This window comes from Moschus berezovskii, chromosome 4, assembly GCF_049115385.1.
Source record: "Moschus berezovskii isolate FMDL1 chromosome 4, NW_MosBer_1.0, whole genome shotgun sequence".
Taxonomy (NCBI): Eukaryota; Metazoa; Chordata; class Mammalia; order Artiodactyla; family Moschidae; genus Moschus; species Moschus berezovskii.
Genome location: NC_142463.1, coordinates 117,139,948 through 117,164,383, shown reverse-complemented (window position 1 = coordinate 117,164,383; position 24,436 = coordinate 117,139,948). Strand labels below are relative to the sequence as shown.

At 37.7% G+C, this 24,436-nt stretch overlaps 1 protein-coding gene across 2 annotated transcripts in view; it reads right to left on the bottom strand.

The window, feature by feature from the left end:
• Positions 1–24,436, bottom strand: part of ATF6 (activating transcription factor 6) — a 250,627-nt gene that overhangs the window by 197,944 nt on the left and 28,247 nt on the right. For both annotated transcript variants that reach the window (XM_055401458.2, XM_088835977.1), the window contains exons 7-9: positions 17,968–18,188; positions 2,374–2,559; positions 1,287–1,378 (exon numbers count right to left, since the gene is read on the bottom strand). In XM_055401458.2, coding sequence (XP_055257433.2) covers positions 1,287–1,378; positions 2,374–2,559; positions 17,968–18,188 — 499 coding nt within the window. The remainder of the gene's footprint in view (positions 1–1,286; positions 1,379–2,373; positions 2,560–17,967; positions 18,189–24,436) is intronic.

The window sequence follows — 24,436 nt, the reverse complement described above, 5'->3', positions numbered from 1 at the left end:
TCCAAACCATTCTCAATACCACCCTCAGAGTCATTTTAGTCATCTTCCTAAGATAGGAAACTGATTATGTTACCCCCTGCCTAAACACCCGGGAATGACTGTTCTCTAGAAGCCCCGTATAGAGCGGTATACTAAGCGCTTCATCATCTGGTCTCACTTATGTCACTAGCTCTATTTCCTCACACGCTTCCACATACATGAATGCACTGAAGTTTTCGCTGTTTTTCTGAACATGTCAGACATTTCACAACTGTGCCTTTTATCATGCTGCTCCCTCTGCATGGTCTGCCTCTCCCATACTTTCCACCAGGCAAACGATCATCATACTTTAAGATTCAGCTTCCTCTATGGGATTCCCTTTATCATTCTGGCACTCAACAAAAGAAAATGTTTTGAGCATCTATCAATATGACGTGAACCTTCTCCTCAAGGAATGCATACTCTCGTTTATATTCTTTTAGTACTTTGTTCACACTGAATTATGACATTCATCACATTAGCTGCGGTCATCCTTTCACATGTCTCTCCTCCCAGCTGGGTCATGGGATCTTTAAAGGCATGGCCCCTGACTAACTACTTTTTGACTCCCCAACATCTAGGATGCTGATTTTGTCCACGTGCTGAGTATGCCACGGTTAGTGGGAATCTGAAAAGATGATTTTTAAGACCCCTTTGAATTCTAGTATTCTATGATTTCAACATAAATGCATCATTTCTTAGTTGTGATATAGCTGAAAACCTGTGTCAAATACAGCTAGAATGCTTAAAATATTTATATTAATTCCTGTTCCAAACCTACTAAAGAGGAAACAGAATTACTGCTCTAGTTAGGGAGGAAGTCATTCAAGTGCCTTATAATCACTGACACTCAAGTATCATAGTATTGAGGGAGATGATATTATAATTACATTTTAAAGGTAAGTAATTGAGGCACAGAGAGATTAAGTAACTTGAATAAGACAACCAAGTTACTAAGCTAAGTGGGGAAGCTGGGATTGGAACTCAGTCTAATTTCAAGGCCCATGATCTTTCTCAGTTCAGTATTCTGCTTTATCAGTGCTCTGTTTAATAAATTAAGGCTTCATTCATTTAAAAAAACATGAACTTTACTTTCTGCCAGACCTACATGAAGAACAAGAAAGAAGAACCAATCTTTCTTCTGTTATCTTGCCTCTGAGGAGGAAAAAACAAATCCATTTTTCCCTAGCTTATGACTAGAGCAAAAATAATAAATAATAATTCAAATTTCTAGCATTAGTATCCAAAACAAATATCTATACACTTACCTCATGGGTCCATAGTTCAGTATTACAAATGCCAAAACTATCATCACACAGATAGCTCTTCGCTTCGGACTAGGAACTTTAAGCCTCTGGTTCTGAAGAAAATGGTTATATTAAATACAATTGAATTACACATCAGTCTCACAAAAAGCAACATCTAAGATAATAATAACTCTCCTCTTTACCAGTTATGAGAATGCTTAAATGAAAACAAAAATGCAAATATGAGGAAACAGTACTTTTCAAAAGACTAAGGAGAGGAGTAGGAGAGAAGAAACATAGCAACGCTTGTTGCAGAGGCCTCTTCACCCAAAAGGAAAGAATTCAACAATTTTATGTTCTTATGAATCTTCAAAGAATCCCAAGGCACTGTACTTTAGTAACCTGTCTCTCTTAAATCACTGTTTTCAGTAACATAATGGAATATTCCCATGTGCTCAGGGCAAGATAGAAAGAGCAATGGAAGAAGCCAGTCTCTGGGGCAGGGAGCATGGGTTTGATCCCTGGTCAGGGAATGAAGATCCCACATGCTGCCCTGCACAGTCAAACAAAGAAGTCCCATTCACTAGGCAGAGGCATCTGTTTGGTTCAAGAAAGCACTGAGGTAGGCAATTCTGAAAGCAGCAGATTTTATGAACAGAATTGAGTTGATTAGCCTCATAGGGACGCATAGCAACAAAATACAAAGTATAGCATAGTGGTTGGATGAACTGAGAACACATTACATTTTTAAAGTTTGTATTGTTTACTCTTCTAAAAGGGAAGACCTAGTGGGACTACTTAGGAGACCTGATGTGATTCCTTCAGTCAAAAAAACAAAAACAAGACAGAGAAAGGGTGCTATGATAATAAGGGAGAAGAAACCCAGGAAAAGGAGACAATTTTTGTACACAGCTTGGGAGGTACAATTCAAAAGCTCCTCTTTCCAACACTTTATCCTTACTACAAATGTTTCTAGGCTTATTGTGCCTGCCTTTTCCTATTATTATTTTACAAAATTTAATTTAAAATGTAAAATTCCCAATTGCTTTATCAGGAAAAAAAAATACTTCAACCCATCATCTCGCCTCTATCACTAACTAGCACTCACCTCTGATACAACTTCATCCAGTTGCCGCTTCAGCGAACCATTCTCTTTCTTCAGCTTCTCATTCTCCAAAAGCGCTGCCTTTAACCTGGCCTCTAAGCCTAGCATGTATTCTTTCTTCTTCTTGCGGGACTGACAAGCTGACTCTCGATTTTTAATCATGCGCTGCTGTCTCCTAAGCACAGCAATCTAGGAAAGGTTACAGTAAATCAAAAACAGTCAGATTTCAGAATCAGATACAATTATCTTTAAACAAACTGTTCAAAAGATAGCTTACTGGTTGTTTTTTAATAAAAATACTCAAATGAAATAAACTGAAATCAAGTGATTAAATAAGGCCTTCTGCTGCTGCTGCTGCTGCTAAGTCACTTCAGTCGTGTCCAGCTCTGCGTGACCCCATAGACGGAAGCCCACCAGGCTCCCCCGTCCCTGGGATTCTCCAGGCAAGAACACTGGAGTGGGTTGCCATTTCCTTCTCCGATGTGTGAAAGTGAAAAGTGAAAGTGAAGTCGCTCAGCCACGTCAGACTCGTAGCGACCCCATGGACTGCAAGCCACCGGGCTCCCCTGTCCAAGGGATTTTCTAGGCAAGAGTACTGGAGTGGCTTGCCATTGCCTTCTCCGAATAAGGCCTTCTAAAACCTGTTAAATGATTTCTTCTGGTGTTTTCACCAGAAATAAGACTTACTTATTGATAAGTAATAAGATTTATTTATTGATCTTCCCATTTTCCCTTTAGAAATACTATATACATGTATACATACAGCTTTAATCTATATCACAGGCCCTGAATTACTTGTTTTTCGGAACCATCTATCCAGTTATTTATAGGGCCACTTCTACTGGTAGAGTTACCATCACTTCAAATTCACCATGTGCCAATTGAATTCATTATCTCCCTCTACCTATTCTTTAAAATTTATGATCTTCTATCAGTGGTATCTCTCAGGATACAAAGGGGGTGTGACCAATAACCTATTTTTCTTTCATTCCCTAAATTTACTGCCTCTCTCAACCTCTTATTTACTCACTAAATACGTATTGAAGATACACGAACAACCAAGTTAATTCCAGTGAAAATGTGTCTGTCATTCCTTCTTCTCTAATTCCACTGCCATTCTCCTAACGCAGGCACATATTAACTCATCTCCAGATTACTGCAACATGGTTTGGGAGAATGGCACTGAAACATGTATATTATCATATGTGAAATGAATCGCCAGTTCAGGGTCGATGCATGTTACAGGATGCTCGGGGCTGGTATGCGGGGATGACCCAGAGAGAGGATAAGGGGAGGAGGGAGGTGGGAGGGGGGTTTGGGAGGGGGAACTCATGTACACCCGGGGCGGATTCATGTCAATGTATGGCAAAACCAACCAATATAATATTGTAAAATAATTAGCCTCCAATAAAAATAAAATAGATTACTGCAACAGCCTTCTAACTACCTCAACTGGCTTCAAGCTCTTTCTACCATTTTTAAGATAACTTTCTTTTCCTAAAAACATTTTAATCTTGCTACTCCATTGCAAAAGCTAGTCATGTATTTTACCTACCACCCTGGCTTTTAAAATCTTCCATAATGTGACCACTCTCTACTTTCCTAACTCTACAATTATTTACACCACACCTTCCAGTCAAGGTTATTCCATGGTCTTCACACATATCGAACTCATTCCTTTATTCATCCTATTTGTTCTGATTTAGAATGCTATCTCCTCTATAAGCTAATTCTAAGGACCATCCAAACTCTTAATTATGACAGACCAATTGGAGTTTTTAATATTTTCTGAATTACTTATGTCCTTATAATTCAGAAGATACAGCTGAATGCTCTGTTTCAAAAATGCTGAATTTTTCTCTCTTTTCCTAGATTTTATACCTTGGAAGCCAAAACTATGTGATATGACCCACAATATCTACCATAATCAAAACTTAGTGACCCAAATTACTCTTGTCATATTTTCTAAACAAAGATGTGAAACGTGTTTTAGCATTAGCTTATTTCAGAGAATGTGAGATAGTAAAATTAAGTCCATAAAAAGAACCAAATAATATTAAATTTATTATTATAAGTATACAGATGACAGAATTTCTGACTTCTCTGGTTTTTAAAGGATTTTTTAAAAAGTAAACATTTTACCGTGGCTGTTTAATAATTTTACTGAGATATATAAATAAAATTAAATAATTTAATGCTGATTTCTTTTGAAATAACAATGCAATTCCCCCTCATACTACATTTTCTAGAAAAGAGGTATACCAAATCCAACTGAGCAATCAGAATCCATAAGGAAAAAAAAAACGAATCCACAAGGAAAAGAAATATTACATGAGATGTCAAGAAGTGTATCCTTCCCCCTTTCTTTTTCTTAACTGAAACTTCACAAGAATGCTGACTTCAATAACCATCAATCTACAAAAGTTCCCTGCGGCATAACTATCCCACTCTTCAATGACGCTTAAACACACACACACAGAGCAGCGGCAAATCATGATGGCTTTTAATTATTTATCAATTTCAAACTATTTTCTGGAGAATGCCACTTTGTTCACTCTAATGTTACTCTTAGTGGCCTTCATTATGACTGAGAATGCCAGTGTCCATATTAATACTGAACGCCAGAGTGCTGAAGGACACAGAGTGCTGAGCAAGCTCATAAAAGAGAAGGCTCCCAGATGGAAGAGTTTATACTGAAAGCTGGACAAAAGGTAACCTTACTCTAAAGGCTGATTAATGTACGGACCCTGGGGAGGCTTACAGATGGCACACTACTTAGTAAATTTCACAACAGGATTAGGGATTTCTATCAACAATAAACGCACCTGCATATCATACAGCAGAAAGTTTCAAAGGCTGTCAGTGCACATGCCTCACACTGAGAAAACGAAAACCACCTGTAGCCAATATTCATTTCTTCCCACAGAGAGATAACAATGTTTCTGAAAATGCAGTAACTACTCAGTATTACCAATAAATACAAAGGATGAATACAGTAAAAATATATGAAGTCCACAGGAATCTCCAAACACAGAGCTCCAGCTTTACATCTCAACAAGCTATCTTCAGCTGAGTAAAACATTTAAATTATTGTGCATTTTCGGGGGTAAAAAAAGAATTAAAATTTCAGATTAAACATACGCATATTGTTTGTTTGTTTGACAGGGGAGGATATTTTAAAAGAAAAAAAGGACTACCTGTAATTACTGTTTTATAAACTTATTTTTTTCCCCATAAAACATCTCATGATCATCTTTGACATGCCATGACAATGGCAGCACAGTGTTTCAATTATGCTGATGTTCCATAATACATTTAATTAATCTCCTCTTGTTGAAGTTGTTATAGTTTTCAAGATTCTTTAAAATAAGGCTCATCATTCGATACTGTTAGAGTAGAAGAATCGAGGCTAGAGTTTAGGGCAGTTAATTCCAAGACCAGTGCTACTTACACAACAGCTCCACACTGCTTTTAAAGACCAAACAGGAAGTCCTGCATTACAGTATGGAGCTCTAAACTCAGTGAACTATGTGGTTACTTTAATTATGTGCCTGTTGAAATTGAAGGCTTATGGAACTGTGCCTGTTGAAATTGAAGGCTTATGGAACTGCTTGTATCTGGAAGTTTACCCTTCTCTGTTAGCAGTCTACAAATATAAAATCAACACTCTGGCCCATTAATCAATTGACACATCTCCCTGTGGGTGTATAAGATGATTCAGCATGATTGAGATGAATGAACAGATAGCCAGTCCCTGCTTCTGATCATCCTGCCTTCAGACTACTCTTTCACCAAGCATTATGCCTTGGAAAAGGAAAACTCCAAAGCAGAAAAATACTCTCCCTTTAGTGCCACTGCACTATAAAACATAGTGTTTCACTATTAAACATTTATTTGACTGTAAGAAAGACTCTCATAACTGCCATATGACCCAGCAATCCCACTGCTGGGCATACACATCAAGGAAACCAGAATTGAAAGAGACACGTGTACCCCAATGTTCATCGCAGCACTGTTCATAACAGCCAGGACATAGAAGCAACCTAGATGTCCATCAGCAGACGAATGGATAAGAAAGCTGTGGTACATATACACAATGGAGTATTACTCAGCCATTAAAAAGAATGCATTTGAATCAGTTCTAATGAGGTGGATGAACCTGGAGCCTATTATACAGAGTGAAGTCAGCCAGAAAGAAAAACACCAATGCAATACGTTAACGCATATATATGGAATTTAGAAAGATGGTAACGATAACCCTATATGCGAGACAGCAAAAGAGACACAGATGTATAGAACAGTCTTTTGGACTCCGTGGGAGAGGGAGAGGGTGGAATGATTTGGGAGAATGGCACTGAAACATGTATATTATCATATGTGAAACGGATCGCCAGTCCAGGTTCAATGCATGAGACAGGGTGCTCGGGGCTGGTGTAATGGGATGACCCAGAGGGATGGGATGGGAAGGGAGTTGGGAGGGGGGTTCAGGATGGGGAACACGTGTACACCCATGGCTGATTCATGTCAATGTATGGCAAAACCAATACCATATTTTAAAGTAATTAGCCTCCAATTAAAATAAATAAATTTATATTAAAAAATAACAATTAAAAAATAAAAATTAAAGAAGAAAGACTCTCATAAAAGGAGAACTTTCACAAATGGAGAAATACTTTCTGAAGGCTGGATCAATTTAAGAGTCAAAATCCTAAGTCTCTTTGCATTATGTTTCATTTTAAGTTACTGATAAACACTACAAGACATGTTCTTCTTACAAATAAAATAGACTATTTAGACCCTTGATTCTGTGACGTTGCTAAAAAATGAGCTTCGAAGTCCTGAATGGCTATAAAGATATTAAAATATTTTACCACTAAGAAATACATCCCAACATCTCACACAAGCTCAAGACAGATTAAGTGTTGGTAACACACAGGTGAATGAATCACTAGGTTACTATACATCTGTCAGTTCTAATTCTCATTTTGCTGAATCTCTCTCTCTAAATTGATGTATAAAGCAAACACTGTCACTGATTAACCTCTTCATTATATCAAACGAAACTTTATTCAATTAAATAAAAAAGAAATAAACTTCGTCTACTTGACACTGACACTTTAATACTCTAAAGGTCTCATCCAATCCAAAAACAAAATGGTTCTAGTGCCGATGTTAAACATGTGTGCTTAATTACCATGTAGCACAATAACGACTTCTGTATCACAAAAAATGGATGCTATTAACTCTGCTGTTTCATCTGATCCCAGACTGTTCAAATAAAGTCAATCTTTATATTTGTCTCACAAAACTTAAAACCAGCTGCTTGAGTTTATTTCTTAATTAAGAGAACACATTTGTAGAGAGAGAGAAAAGGGAACACCAAGTTTCAAGATACGGACAATTTGAAGTGGGCACTGCATCAGGGCTGCCTTGACAGTAAAGCCTCACTGATGGAGCACCGAGTAAAGACCACAGTGCTGACCTGAGGGAAGGCCAAGGCCTGAATCCCAACTCCACTATCGCAGGTCATATGATGGAGGTGAGGATCGAATTTAATGGACATGAAGGTTCTCTGCAAACTGTAATGTCCACACACATGCCATGCGGTGCTAAGTTGCTCCAGTCATATCCGCCTCTGCCACCCCATAGACTGTCACCCACCACGCTCCTCTATCCATGGGATTCTCCAGGCAAGAATACTGCAGTGGGTTGCCAGTTCCTCCTCCATGGGATTTTCCAGACCCAGGGATCAAACTCATGCCTCCTGTGGCTCCTGCACTGCAGGCAGATTTTTTACCACTGAGCTGTAAGTTTCACTAAAAAGAAATATTCTGCAGCTATGAATAAACTGGGTGAGGAAACAAAAATTCTTAATTCCATCAACAATGTGCCTCAGAGATACCCTGATAAACTGTTCAACTAAAGTAATATTGCAAATATCTGCCTTCATTCCAGCTCTTATTTTTACAGATTTCAAATATTAAATATAAGATTAAAACAAAAACAGACAAAATCTGGAAATCCCATTTAATTCATACGAAAGCAGAAAACCAGAGCCTAAGAATAAAAATCTAATTCACTCTCCTCCAAAGATCCCTCAGTCTGCTCCTTATTCTGTATTTATCAGGACTCTCATTTGCCTGAGAAGGCCATTATGAGGTTTTATGCACTTTACAACAAAGCGTCTGGTATATACCAGTTCATTAATATCAGCCATCTAAGTAATATGGCCTTGACTGAAATATTTAACCAATTGATTCATTCAATGGTAAAGTGGGAATAAAGCCCACTTTACAAGGATTTTGAGAGAATCAAATAGGACTATGTGAAAATAAATGTGAATTATCAAATCTATATTAGAAAAGAGCTGAACTTCTCAGAAATGTCAAAAAGACAAAGGCTACGGAAATCCTCCAGATTAAAAGAAGTCAGAGACATCTCAATGCAGTATCTGACCCTCCAGGGATCCTATATTGGAGGGGGAAAACTCAAGTGATAAAACTGTCATACTGACAGCTGAATAAAGTATTTTACAAACACAAATTTATGAAGGTGATAACTGTACTGTGGGTATGTAAGAGAATATCCCTATTCTGAGGAAATACACACTGACATATTTAAGGGTGAAGAACTATAAGGTATGCAACTTACTGTAAAATAGTTCAGAAACAAAAATGTATATATATATATATATATGCAGATGGATAGATAGGCAGATAAATAAAACTAACTGATAAAGCAAATGGTAAAATGTTAACAACAGGTAAGTCCAGGTAAAGGTACATGGGTGTTCCCTGCACTAGTTTTGCTTTTACAACTTTTTAAAGTGTGAAATTATTACCATACACAAGGTCTGGTACAAGTGGACACACACATACAGACACACACACACGACTACAGTGCAAACATAACACTAAGGAGTTACAGGAAAAGAAAAAAGAACTTTCCTTTAAAACTCATAACCAAGGGAGGTAAGAGCCACAGAAAATGTCAACCATAACAGGTTTAATCTTTGAGTATTATTTGTTAACCACCTTTAAGCAGTCAAAAGTTCTCTTCTGTTAACAATTAATATTGTTTCACACATTTGTAGAGCAGTAATGTTCTGGAGAATATACACTTTTAGGACTATAAAGCCAATGGTACTTTCATTGAAATAATTTGTCATTTTCCTTTGTAAATTATCTATTCACTTATTTTGTCCATTTGATTGTTGGACTAACTTGCATCTTTCTGATTTGTAAACACTCTTTATATACTAAAAATTGTTTTTAAAAGACTACAAAAACTTGCACAGTAATTTTCAAAGCAGCATTATTCCTAATAGCCTAAAAGCGGAGACTACCCAAATGTCCATCGACTGATGAATGAAGAAACCAAATGTGGTGTATCTGAAAAATGGAGTATTATTTGGCCATAAAAAGGAGTAAACATTGAAATATACCACATAAATGCATCTTGAAAAATATTGTGCTAAGTGAAAGAAGTCATACACAAAAGCTACATCATGTATAATTCTATAGATATGAAATGTCCAGGATAGGCAACTCCATACAGAAAGCAGGCTTCCCTTATAGCTCAGTTGGTAAAGAATCCACCTGCAATGCAGGAGACCCCAGTTCAATTCCTGGGTCGGGAAGATCCGCTGGAGAAGGGATAGGCTACCCACTCCAGTATTCCTGGGCCTCCGTGGTGGCTCAGCTGGTAAAGAATCCGCCCGCAATGCATGAGACCTGGGTTTGATCCCTGGGATGGGAAGATCCCCTGGAGGAGGGAAAGGCTACCCGCTCCAGTATTCTGGCCTGGAGAATTCCATGGACGGTATAGTCCATGGGGTCAGAAAGAGTCAGACACGACTGAGTGACTTTCACTTTCCCTTATGCAGAAAGCAGAAAGTAGCTGCCAGGGGATGAAGACGACGGCGGATGAGGAAGGACTGCTAACAGGAATGGAGTTTCTTTTTAGGGTGATGAAACAGTAACAGCTGCATAACTCTGAGAATATACTAAGCAATCACTAAATAGCACATTTTAAAAGGGTAAACTCAGATTTCCCTGGTGGTCCAGTGGCTAAGAATCCACATGCCAATGCAGGAGACACAAGTTTGATTCTTGGTCCAGTAGGATTTCACATGCGGCAGGGCAACCAAACCCATGTGCCACAACTACTGAAGCCCAAGCACCCTAGAGCCCATGCTCTGCAACAAGAGAAGCCACCACAATCAGAAGCTCATGCACTGCCACGAAAGAGTAGCCGCCACTTGCTGCAGTTAGAGAAAGCCTGTGCACAGCAATGAAGACCCAGCAAAGCCAAAAAATATATATAATTTTTTAAAATAAAAAGGTAAACTCCATAGTATATGAATTTTAGCCCAATTAGGCTATTAAAAAACTCCAAGCAAACAAGGACTTTCATTCACCTCAAAAGGCCATGGAAGGCAGAAGCTAAGGACTTCTCCTTCCAGACAAATGTACATGCATACAAAGTATCACAAGCAATTATGCAAGGAACAGAGTGAGGTGAAGAAAAGGGAACCTGTTTACGGAAACACGGAAACCTATCGATGGGTTCCGTTAAGAAACCCTGTGACTGTCATTCGTATTGTACTGGGATGAACCAGAGGGATGGGATGGGGAGCACATGTACACCCGGGGCAGATTCATGTCCATGTATGGCAAAACCAATACAATAAAGTAATTAGCCTCCAATTAAAATTAAAAATAAATAAATAAATAAAGTAGAACAAATTACAACTACCCCTAAGGTGAAAAACTACCTAGCTTCTGATGCCCTAGTTTCAGTTCCAGGAATTTCTCCTACAGATATATGTTCATGTGAACAAACTGAAATAAGTACCAAGGTATTCAATGGAGGAATGTTTACAACGAAAAAAACACACCACAAAACTCTTAAATGATTATGACAGCTGTATGAGATAAGACTACCATGCACGTAGTAAAATAATAAGAAAACTTTTTACGTACTGCTGTCGAAAAATCTCTAAGATATATTGAGAAGAGTGACATGCAGGATAGTATTTATAGTATGTTACCATTTCCATAAAATAGGTAAAAAGATATATTCTTATATACTAAAGAACTATCTCAGAAAGAATGCACAAAAAACTGGTAACAATGATTGCTTCTGAGCAGGGAAACAAAATGGCTAGAAAGCATCTAGGTCATGGGAGGACTGTCTTCCTAAGAATGAGTCTCCAGGGGTAGTTTATAGGAAGAGAAATCAGAGGAAGGACAGAAGCATTTAACTATTTATTAAGATATAAATCAGCATCCCTCTAAAAATAATTATTTATTAACCTTATCAAGATGCTAAACTGAGAAAGAATAAAGAATGTTAAACTTGCCATAACATAAATCTAATCTAATGCAACACATCAGGGAAAAAAAGAAATCTGTTCACTTCTCATTCCAAAGCTACTGTAACCACAGAAGAGATTACTTGCCAAAGTCTTTATTCAGGATAAATTTTTAGGAGTCCCAAATCTCCATCTAAAGAGGGGCTGCAAATATTTTAACAAAGCATGTTTTTATTTTACGTGCAGAGTGTCTGGTAGCACCAAAGCCAAAAAGTAGTCAGCACAGAAGTAATTTCTTTACTAGAATCTGGATAGCTTTTCAGATCTCTAAATCTTCCTGTTGAATTTGTTCTGGTGGATTCCTCCACTTTATAGCCTGATGAAATATCATGATCTTAACGTCTCTGTTGCCTAAGAATTTAGTTACTAAAAAGTTCATTATTTATTCACTATATCTTCTTAGGTCTAAGGTAGTCACACAATTCAAGGCTACTCAGCTCACACTCTGACCTAACAGAGTATCTATTTGTGGGTTTACAGACACAATAAGCATCTTAAATGTCCAGCAGTTGCACTTTTTTTTCTGAAACAGCACACAGACACTCTCCACCTTTCTAACAGTTTCTCCACACTGCTTTGCACTGTAGACAGATTGTTTTAGATTCATGCTTTTCTAGGGAGCTACTCCTTTAGGGGGTACCCTGTGAGTTCTGCTACTACACATCCTCCTGGGTATGACAAGAATACAAATCCCTGACCACTCTTTTACCCAGGCCATTTCTCAGGGTTGACCTTGAGAGATGAGGTAACATCTCCCTCTGGACAATGAAGAGGTTTGCTTACCGCCTGCTGTAAAAGTAGTCAATTCCCAGCTTAAGCATTCCACCACTGCAATAAAGGAACACTGTGTGCAACATCGTCTGGGCCAGTATCACATCACCCCCATGCCGACAATACTGACAATACCTGGATTTGTGAACTTAACTTGCAACACTGTCTCCACAGAAAGAAACACAAAGTTTCAATTTGGTATGATACCAGGGGAATGCCCTCCACACCATTCTCACACCCAAGGCCACTGGAGAGGGATCCCCCAGCACCCACCTTCTCAAGATGGCTCTAGTGATCCAGGACAGGGACTCCCAAAGGGAAGGGGCTGGGATGGAAGGAGTCAAGGTCACTAAGTAAAGAATGAGACAGAGGGTCCAAAGTAACAAGGGGTTTGGAAGACACTCAGTGGAGCGAATGGACTGAGAGGAAGACCTGCGGCCTCCTGTCAGTACAGCCTGTACCCCTTCATCAGTCTCCCGTCTGATGTTACGTCAAGTTTTGAACTTGTTTCTGATCATTTTCTTTCCATTGTTTCCACCAACTCATTTCTATTAAGGGTTTTTGCTCCACCTTAACCCACTTGAGACATTTAGAATAGAATTTCACCACTTTTTTTTTCCTGCTCTGTTGTCCCAGTAACAAAACAATGTTGTAGCTCCATAGCCTTAAAACTAGGACCGTAATGTCTTGTGAACTTTATGGAATTATAATGGGTAAGTGGAAGTATTCAATGCAGATTTAAACAGATTGCTGTTTCCAAGCCCTTGGTTTGATGTTTAGCAACATTCAATAGCACTTTAAAGAAAGATAAGAATGTTCTCCCATGAAGGCATCTTTGTAGTTCCAAGATTACCATTTACTAAGAAACTGCTTAAGAGAATTTCTACACTGAAATGAGAGACCATGTTCATTTTTTCCATCAGGATCTGAGCCAAAAACCAACCATATTTCTTGAAGACTTAGGTGAGGTTTCCAAGAGTTAAACAGAACAGATTTACCAGCAAAAGGCAGGAAGAGTGAGATTATAATTTGAACCAGGCAAACTGTTTCATAACAGAAAATGTGGCACTTAATGTAGTTTGCAGAATATGGTATGCTAAAAATGCTACTCTATGGCAGGAGCAGACCTCTGGAGAGTGAAACCAGCCAAACAAAAAGAACAAAAAGGTAGAAAAAAAGAAGCCATGTCAGCAATAAAAGCCACAAAAAAATGATACACTTTTTTTTTGGTACCGAATGACAACTTTTCCACCACATTTTGTGGTTTAAAAACACACACAAAAAAAACGCTTGCTGAAAAAGTTTTCATTTTGGCCATTTTGAATTGGGGTTATACTAACTCAAATTTATCCTAATTTAATAGGACTTGAGTCTAACACATACACACACTGTTGAGGTCACAGGAGACTACATATGTGAACAGATCAAAGTTTTCTGCAGCTCCTTCTGGAACAGATTTATCCTGGGTTCCTGAATGGCTTGGCCAGCTGATAGAGTACAGACTGATGTTTCTTTACTTGAAATAAACATTAAGTCCAAACCTCTAATAGAAAACTCATACTGAAAAGGCTTGGCTCACTCCCTGATGTGCTAGTCAAGGAAAAACAAGCACAAAACTCTCAGTGCAGGTTGATTAGAAAATGTATTCTAATCGTCTTTATGTCTCTTGCACCAGACATACAGTACTTGAATCTTTCTTGTATAACACTGTCAATTCTGAATTTTGAAAAATAATAAGAATGCTTAAAAAAAAAGCTAATAGTTGTTGGTTCTATACTTTCTCATCTCACACATCCCCCAGTTCTTCAACGTTGACTGCATTATTCACCAAATTTACAAAGCACTCAAAGAGTTTAAAACCAAAACAGACATAATCTTTCACATCAAAGAACTTCTAGAGGATGTCTGGCTAATAGACCGACAAATAATTAATTGAAATGTTTATAAAGATTATAGAATGTCTGTCAGTGATATACAATGATGACTGCCAACATTAAGATGCTCATTATTCAGATATTAAGCCTAGAAGAAAAACAATGATCTCTTCTTGTTTTTAAATAGAATTATTGCATCAAAGACTCTTAGAAGAAATTTTTCTATAACTTGGGCTTCCCTTGTAGCTCAGCTGGTAAAGAATAGGCCTGCAACACAGGAGACCCCAGTCTGATTCCTGGGTCGGGAAAACTCACTGAAGAAGGGATAGGCTACCCACTCAGGTATTCTCTGGCTTTCTTGGTGGCAGCTGGTAAAGAATCCGCCTCCAATATGGGAGACCTGGGTTTGATCCTTAGGTTGGGAAGATAAGGGAACAGCTGGCTACCCACTCCAGTATTCTGGCCTGGAGAATTCCATGGAGTGTACATCCATGGGATTGCAAAGAGTCAGACACGACTGAGCGACTTTGACTTTCACTTTCTATAACTTACCTGCACCTGTTCTAGATGAGTCCTCCAGAATAACCCAGAACAGTTATCCTATTTTCCACAGGACAACCTTCATTTTCTAGAAAATGGCTCTACTTTCAGTCTTCTTTTCTTCAGCTGACTGAATCATACCAACCCTTAAACCATTCTTCTCCCCATGACATGGTTTCTAGACCGTCCCCCCATCCTAGCTATGTTCCTCTGGACCATTCCATGAGTGAATGCTATAACTCTATGAATGTAAACTAAAATCTCTCAAGATTTTTTAACACTGAAAACAGTGTGTGCCAAGACATGAAGGAGGAACAGTGGTGCTATATAAAAATAGATACATAGTACAGGATTAAGCTTGACTATTATGTTAGCTTATCTTAAGTAATAAAAAAGGGCGGGCACACAGTGCCGTGGCGTAATAGACACTGACGCGTAGTATGTGTTTCAGCTGAAGATGAAACAATGTGAAGCTGAGGTCTGCTTTACAATCCTCTATGTGGAGGTGATGACACAGAACAGAGGAAACACGATCAGCAAAAAGATGCTGCTGCTCACTGCGGTATGATTGGCAATCAAAAAATACAGAGATGTCATATACATCAATATTCTTAAAATTTCTAATTAGCCATTACCTTTCTCCTGTTTAAAATATTTCAAAATGCATATTTTTAATGTCTAAACAAATTACCTATAGACAACTTTGACTGTTTTCTATTGCAAGTTTTATTTGTGAGTATTATAGAAAAAACATTCAAATTCACAATTTAAAAAGTATTAAAAGAAAATTTTAAGCGATCATTTTCAAAACTTTGTTCAGAATAGAAATTGTTTTAAGCATCTTTTCTGATCACAACAGTATGAAACTAGAAATCAACCACAGTAAGAAAAACGGGAAAAGAATGAACACATGGAGACTAAACAACAAGCCACTAAACAAACAATGGGTCAACAATGAAACCAAAGAGGAAACCAGAAAATACCTCAAGACAAGCGAAAATGAAAACACAGCTTTCTAAAATCTATGGGATGCAGCAAAAACAGTTCTAAAAGGGAAGTTCATAGCCATACAGGCCTTCCTCAAGAAGCAAGAAAAATCTCAAATAACCTAACCTGACACCTAAAAGAATCAGGAAAAAAAGAACAGACAAAACCCAAAGTCAGCAAAATGAAGGAGATAATAAAATCAGAGAGGAAATAAATAAAATGAAGATCCAAAAACAACAGGAAAGATCAATAAAACAAGAGCTGGTCTTCTGAAAAGATAAAATCAACAAGCCTCTAACCACACTCACCTAGAAGAAAACAAAAAAGAACCCAGATAAACAAAATAAGAAATGAAAGAGGAGAAATAACAACTGATACCACAGAAACACAAAAAATCATAAAAGGATACTATGAAGAGTTATATGCCAACAAACTGGACCACCTAGAAGCACACAGGTTTCTAGAAACATACAGCCTGCCAAAACTTAGTCAAGAAGAAACAGTTTGAACAGACCAATCACCAGAAATGAAATAGAATTTCCCTGTGAACATCATTATCCTGTGAAAAACTTTTTAACTGAAAAGCTAGATGTATGATTTTTTAGTTGAAAATATCATGAAATATTTTTTAGATTTTTGTTATCATTGTTCACTTACTTATTGTAGAAAACTTCTCAAACCCCAAAAGGAAAGAAAGACTACACACCCACCCTCAGTGAGCAGCAGCATTTTTTTGCTAATCATGTTTCCTCTGTTCTGTGCTGATCACCTCCACATAGAGTATTTTAAAGCAAACCTCAGCTTCACATCGTTTCATCTTCAGCTGAAACACATACTACGCGTCAGTGTCTATACGCCACAGCACTGTGTGCTTCCCTTTTCCAGTACTCAAACTAACGTGACAGTCGAGTGCAATCCTGTACCATGTCCATTCTCATACAACACTACTGTTCCTCCTTCATGTCTTGGCACACACTGCTTTCAATACCTACATAAACTGTGGGAATTACTGCAGAATTTCGATGTTCTACTCCAGTATATATTCCTTTGTTATGGGACTTTCCAGTATTGCCAATGGAGATTACTTGGCTGTGTTTCTGCAACAGTAGAGCAATTCTACAACGAAATGGCTACGGAAATGCTAGTTAATAAATTCTAGTAGACAGATCTGTCAATAGTATGATATACAATGCTACATAACTCACAGGATTTTAAAAATACTTTGCAATACCTAAAGAAAAGGTAATATCCACTTTTATTTTTAAAAAAGATATAAGGTTTGTTTTGCTTTCCCAGTCATGATTTTAGAGAATCCACTTTCAGACTAATTACTTGATTTTAACTTTCATTGAACTTCAGGCTCATAATGTTCAATTACTGTTCAACACATAACATAAGGTATTTTATATCACTTTTAAAGAAAGTATGAGTTAGCTGGCAAGTACTATAACTGGTTTTAGGCTGTGACAGATCTTAGGAAACTTTCTGTGATTTATAAATTACAAAAAGTCCCTATAACAGAAAATCTGAAGGTTTGCAAAGATGGGAAAAAACTAAATAATCATTAAGAAACAGAATTCCTAAGAGTAGCAAGTCATCGTCACGCAGTGGTGAAAACTCTTCAGTAAGTTAAGAGAGAAGCTAAATATAAACTCTGACCAAAAAGAAGTCTACAAACTTATCTGGGGCGTTGCCAAAAACATTTCAATCAGGAAACGTGAAAGAATCCTGTAAAATACTAGTATTTTATGATTGAGTTGGGAGTGACAGTCTGAAGTACTGTGATGAAAAGGTTCAAAAGAAGGAATTAAAGAAGTGGAAGGTACGCATACCTACCTCTCTTAGTCAAACTACTTTGGACTTTTTAAAACCTTTTCACTTAGATTCTAACAAAATAAGCCTTACTCTAATTTTCCACCAGAGACTGGATGTGTAATTTCAGCACATTTGACACAATATAACAAACTTTAAAAAACAAAAATATTGTCTTTTTTTGTTCTCATTTAAAAAATGAGGCATTTAAAAAAAGCACTCAACTTCAAAACTTACATCAGAACCCACATTTTTCATCGTACTTTGTAGGACAGGTTTAGTCACAGAAAGTTTCCCATTGGCTGGGCTGTTTGCCACAGGGGCTGGTACCACATTCACCACGTGATTAGGTAGCTGTGTGGTTCCCCCAGCAACAGCAAGGACTGGTTGAGGAGAGGGCAGAACTCCAGGTGCCTGGAGCTGAACCACGGTAGGCTGAGAGAGCACCACGGTCTGACCTGCAGTACAGAAACGAGAAAAGGAGTCAGAGGCTGCATGGCCGCGGCGGCGGCAAACTGCGTAGCATTTAGGTCTCTTCTGCAGATCCAATAGGTAAAACCACATGAGACGATTTGGAAGCACCAACTAAACCACAATCAAGAGCAGCACACATTCCTGCTGACTTTCCCTGTTGTGTGTTTCATGAATTTAAAATATGTTTTAAATTCATTCTCTTTGAAGTTATGATTAACAGTGTATTTCCACACTTTTTTTCAGCTAACAAATACTAAATCTACTAAGTTATACATAGATTTCCCTAAGTATTAACCTCTGAAACTTCTGAGTGCTAGAAGTATTTATCATATTACAAAGAACAAACCTTTTATACTGAGCACAGAATCATATATTTTAAGTGAGTGAGATTTAGAAATACATACAACACCAAAAATATATGACAGAGATTCAGTAAGTCAATACTTGGAAGAACCTGAGTCTACAAATATCAAAAATGTTAAAACCACTTGAGATAAATTCTTAGCTAACACGGGAAACATAGATCTGTAATTTAACATAATCTGAAGATAATGTTGACTCCCCTACCCATCAAAATAGTCTACAAGTCTTTTCTTAATCTTCACATTTTACTTTATTTTAAAATTATGCTAATCTGAGAATTAGTATCATAACCTAAAGAAGGCTCAGACAACTCCCAACACTAGTCTAGTAAAACTTTTACTTGTCAGCTGTTTTTGCTTTCAGATCTGGCCAGTTTTATAAGGTGTTGAAAGCCTCACCTAACATCCACCGCTGCCTGAGCCTATCCAGCAAAATAAAGGTACTAAAGTAACTGGCAATTAAAATTTCCCATTGTATATTTATACTCTTCTTGAAGGAAAAAAAATACTATGCTTTCAGACTGTGTAACATGACCCATGTAAAATTCAGCTCAGTATCTCAAAGGATCAAGGAAAACTAAAATTCAAAATAATGCTTCAAACACCTGTTTGTTATGAACATGTCTTAGCTTTAAAAAAAATCACTTCTATAAAATCAGTCTTTCTGTCTCAAAAGGCCTTGAAAAGCATACTTAAACTAGAATTAATAGTATTTTATCCCTAAGTAAATTAGTAAGAAAGACCTAAAAGTAATTTCACAGATTTATCATATACACAACTTAGTATAAATGATCACTAAGTATTCTTATCTTCTAATTTTCCCTTGGAATAATTTACTTTATGAAATAAAAACATATAAAATATGGAAATAACTCATAAGCAGATACAAATCTGCTCCAGCCAAATATTCAAATAAAAATAATTAATAGAGAATTCTCTGGTGGTTCAGTGGTTAGGACTCTGCACTTTCACTTCCAAGGACATAGATTCAATCCCTGGTCAGAGAAATAAGATCCTGCAAGCAAAGTTGCAAAACCAAAAATAATAATAATAATAAATAGCATATCACCAAATGTTAGGTTTTTTAAATAACACTGATCTATTACAGTTAATCTGGTACCATGAAAGACATACTCATGTATGTCAAGAATGTAAAACTCAGACCAAAGGTTCCCACCCTGAATTTAAGGACCCTTCTTTAATATCAAAAACATCATGGTCACCCAAGATGATCCTAGTTGTCCTTTCAGTTTCTGTAGATTGAGAAAATATGTGATGAGAAAAGTTTAGTAAATTTAGTAGTGATTTGAAATGAATCCGGAATTTATTATCATAAGTTATAACCACAAAATTTTTAAAAATCAGTGCAAAGATATATGAAACAAATTATTTATCCAGTCAACAGAAAATATGGATTTGCAGATACCCTGAAAAAAAAGTCAAAAGCGACTGCCACTCTAACCACCCATACCCCAGGATCCACAGTCTACAGGTTGAGAACCACTGATTTAAAGCAATACTTTGAAAAGAGCATTATCAGAAGCAGTGTTCCACATCTTCTGAGTTTAAAAATTATGATAAAAAGGCCCCTCAAAACTAAAATGTTCAGTGAATTTAGGGGATTACTCCAAAGATCAGAGGAGGTGGTAAACATAAAGAGTGAAATCATTTAAAAAAAAAATCCTACTCTTAGCACTGGCAGATAACACATGCAGATGGCTTTGTAATATTTCTTAAAATTGATCCAAAAAATAATCCAAGTCTGCAGTGTTCATGGTCTGATTATCACCATCTCCTTGCTGAGAGAACTGTAGCATGGAGGAAGGGAGATGAAGCAATATCAAGGCAAGGTTTTCACACCAAAGGCGGCTCCAAGGCCTTCCAGGCCACTGACGCCTCTTTTTTTTTTCAAAAATGCTCATCAAGCCCTTTCATCCCAGAGTGCCCAACTAACCTCAAATTATTTAATATCTAAATCAAAGATCCTCGAAATAGTTTTGGCATGTGTGGGTTCAAGACAAAATGGGGAGAAGCAACTAAATTTCTATTACAGTGCGTTCATGGTGGCTTGCTAAACCTAACTAACATGCTCAGTTCAGTTCAGTTCAGTCGCTCAGTCGTGTCCGACTCTTTGCGACCCCATGAATCGCAGCACGCCAGGCCTCCCTGTCCACCACCAACTCCCGGGGTTCACCCAAACTCATGTCCATCGAGTCGGTGATGCCATCCAGCCATCTCATTCTCTGTCGTCCCCTTCTCCTCCCACCCCCAATCCTTCCCAGCATCAGACTCTTTTCCAGTGAGTCAACTCATCGCATGAGGTGGCCAAAGTATTGTTTCAGCTTTAGCATCAGTCCTTCCAATGAACACCCAGGATTGATCTCCTTTAGAAGGACTGGTTGGATCTCCTTGCAGTCCAAGGGACTCTCTAGATGCTTACCAGATCACAAAACGCAAGGCAAAGAACTGTTTCAAGGCTTAAATAGTTAGCAGCTGAACATAAGTTACTACTGTTCCTCATGTGGGAACAGTTAAAAAGGGCACACCAAAACACTGTTTATCCATTTCAGCATGCTCAACGTTCTCTTTGGCATTGCACACAAACCCCTCTTCATGGACCACGGCTGGCTTCAATGCGGGGCACCTTCGACTATGGATGACTCACTGACTGTGACAGTCGGTGTCTTCCTTTTCAATTGTCTTCAAAGGTTTCAAACTTTGTATCAAACATTCACTGAACGTCTTCTTTGTCTGAAACGGTGCGGCTGTGTGACTGAGTAAATAATTTCTCTGTGTGTTAATTTTCTCATCTATAAAACGAAGATGATAATAATAGCACCTATCCTCACAGAGTTGATGTAAGGATTAAATAAGATGACACAGTTAAGCACTTAGAATGGTATCTGGCACTTGATCTTTTAAGTATAATAACTTTCATAAGGGTATTTCATGTATAATTAATTCATCAGTTCTCATAGTTACTGTTATTTAACTATTGATATAATTTTCCAATTAGATAGTCAATTCTTGAGATCAAGGACCACTTGTCTGCATTCTTTCTGAGGCAATAGAGCACAGTGATTAATTATACAGACTCTGAGCCAGACCATCTGGGCTCAAGTTCTGACTGTGCCTCTATTAACAGAACGACTTAGGACAAGTTATTTTACCTCTATCCTCCATTTCAATGATTTGAACCACTATCTACCCAAAAAGTCCAAGAGAGGACACTTTCCCTTTTTCCATCCTCCATTCCCATCACCTAACTGCCAACCCCTGTGATTCTACACTTTCTAACATCTCCACTGTCTATTCTGGATCTTCACTGATATTCCAAGTTTCAACATCTCTCACCTGCACTATCATAAGAATCTTAACAAATGTATAGGACACAGATGTAGAAGCAGGCAGAAGTTATTTAAGGCAGACTGAACAGCATGTCAAGAAACTAGGAAAAACAAGAAAATTTAATGGACAATAGCCAAATTAGTTGAACCAAAGATTTATAGAAAAGAGAGTAATTATTGTAAGGTGAAGTTAGAAAACTAAACTGGAGACAAACCATGATGGGTTTCACATTCCAAGCCAGACAATTCGAACTTAATCCTGTAAGAATTACTTCTTTTTTTGCAGGACTTGCCTGGTAGTCCAGTGGTTAAGACTCTGCACTTCCAATGCAGGGGGCAAAGGTTTGATCCCTGAGTGAGGAGCAAAGATCTCGCACGCTGCACAGTGTAGCCAAAAAAAGAAATTACTTCTTTTTTAATAGCAAATATTTACTTCTGATACTTATATCGATTAACTGTAAAATGCCTTTCCTATATTTCTCTTCTTCTCTCCGCATTATCAAATAAAGACTGGAAGTTATACATTTAAATATGTTATGTTATTACAAGATTACCTCTCCAGATTATACTATAAAAATAGTAACGAGGCCTGTATTAGCATATGCTCCCCCAAAATAAATACTGTTTTCAGGAAGGCATTGAAGTTCTGAATAGTGTATGATTCAGGCCTCTGAAACTGATAAACTGCTCAGAGAAGTATCTCTTCTTGCTATCGGTAAGATCTTCTATCATTCAAACATAGCCAATGGTCTACCAAAAGCAAATTCTTAGGAACACCTCTTGCTTTACATACTGATCATATTAATGTCAAACTTTTACTTTTTTATACATGTGTTTTAATAGCTTATGGAAACTATAATAAAGTTCTTCACACATTTAAATTCTTAGCCTTTGGGATGATGTACACTTTTGAGATCCTGATGAAAGTTTCGGAGACTATCCCTAGAAAAATCCACAAATAATATACACTAAATCTTGCATTTTATTTCAAGGAGTTCATGATATCCATTCACAGGTCATAAGAATACCCATTAGACAGGACTGCTATTTTTCATATGAAAAAGGCCGTATTTTTACGCTATCCTTAGAGGGCAGGTATTTCAGGTTTGTTCGGCTGGGGTTTTCTGGAAGGGATTGGTGAATTTTCACGGAACCATCCAGTCCTTCACCTATTTCTTTTTATCAATGCCATACTATCTATGAACATGGAATAGAGCAAAGTTAACAGAGTACCTGGAAATCAAATTTATGACCTTGCCCTCATTAAAACCATGCTTCAAAGAAATGAGCTAAAAATCTATAACTGAAAATACAGTTATAAATGTAACATTGGTATTTATTTATAAGCAATATCCCATTGATACCTAGTCTTACTTGGTGCCAGTAAGATAAATCCAAGGAAACAATGCTGCACAAGTTTCACTTTAGTCATGTATACACGTATCAGTATAAGCACAATGATGAACAATCTTCCTAAGAGAGATCTGGGCGCAAGTGAATCCTGTATGTTCAGTCAGTTCAGTCACTCAGTCATTTGTCTGACTCTCTGCGACCCCATGGACTATAGCACGCCAGGCCTCCCTGTCCATCACCAACTCCCAGAGCTTGCTCAAACTCATGTCCATCAAGTCGGTGATGCCATCCAACCATCTCATCCTCTGTCGACCCCTTCTCCTCCTGCCTTCAATCTTTCCCGGTGTCCGGGTCTTTTCCAACAAGTCAGTTCTTCTCATCAGGTGGCCAAAGTATTGGAACTTCAGCTTCAGCATGAGTCCTTCCAATGAATATTCAGGACTGATTTTCTTTAGGATAGACTGGTTGGATCTCCTTGCAGTCCAAGGGAAGGAACTCTCAAGAGTCTTCTCTAACCCCACAGTTCAAAAGCATCAATTCTTTGGTGCTCAGCTTTCTTTATGGTCCAACTCTCACATCCATACATGACTACTGGAAAAACCATAGCTTTGACTAGATAGACCTTTTCGGCAAAGGAATGTCTCTGCTTTTTAATATGCTGTCTAGGCTGGTCATACATGTGACAACTATATACATATTCCTATATGTGAACAGTACCAAATCCTCAGACTTGAACTTCTTTCAATACAGACCTCAACTTCTTATAGAATCAACTATATGAGGCCATCTAGTGGACGAAATATAGAAACACACATTCTTAATGGCTTGAAGTCAGAGGTTCAGGTATTTAATGCCCTGTACAAGCTCATGTTTATTAAACAATGCTTCCCACTACTCGGAGATTTAAGAGTCTCGTTCAATTGTCAAAACACACCTGTTAGACCTGAAGTGGACCATCCTATTTAAATACTAACCTCTCCTTAAAAACAAAAAAAATTCATAGACACAAAAATCTCAGAATACAATAGCATCAAGAAAGTTTCCCAGATTTTCTTCTTTGCTACAAAATCACAAGCCTTAGAGACCGGTGTTTTCACTAAAACTGTGAGAAAAAAGAAGTATCAGATATAATTGATCTGGATAGCTACCTCCCTTGCTAGGACAGGAACC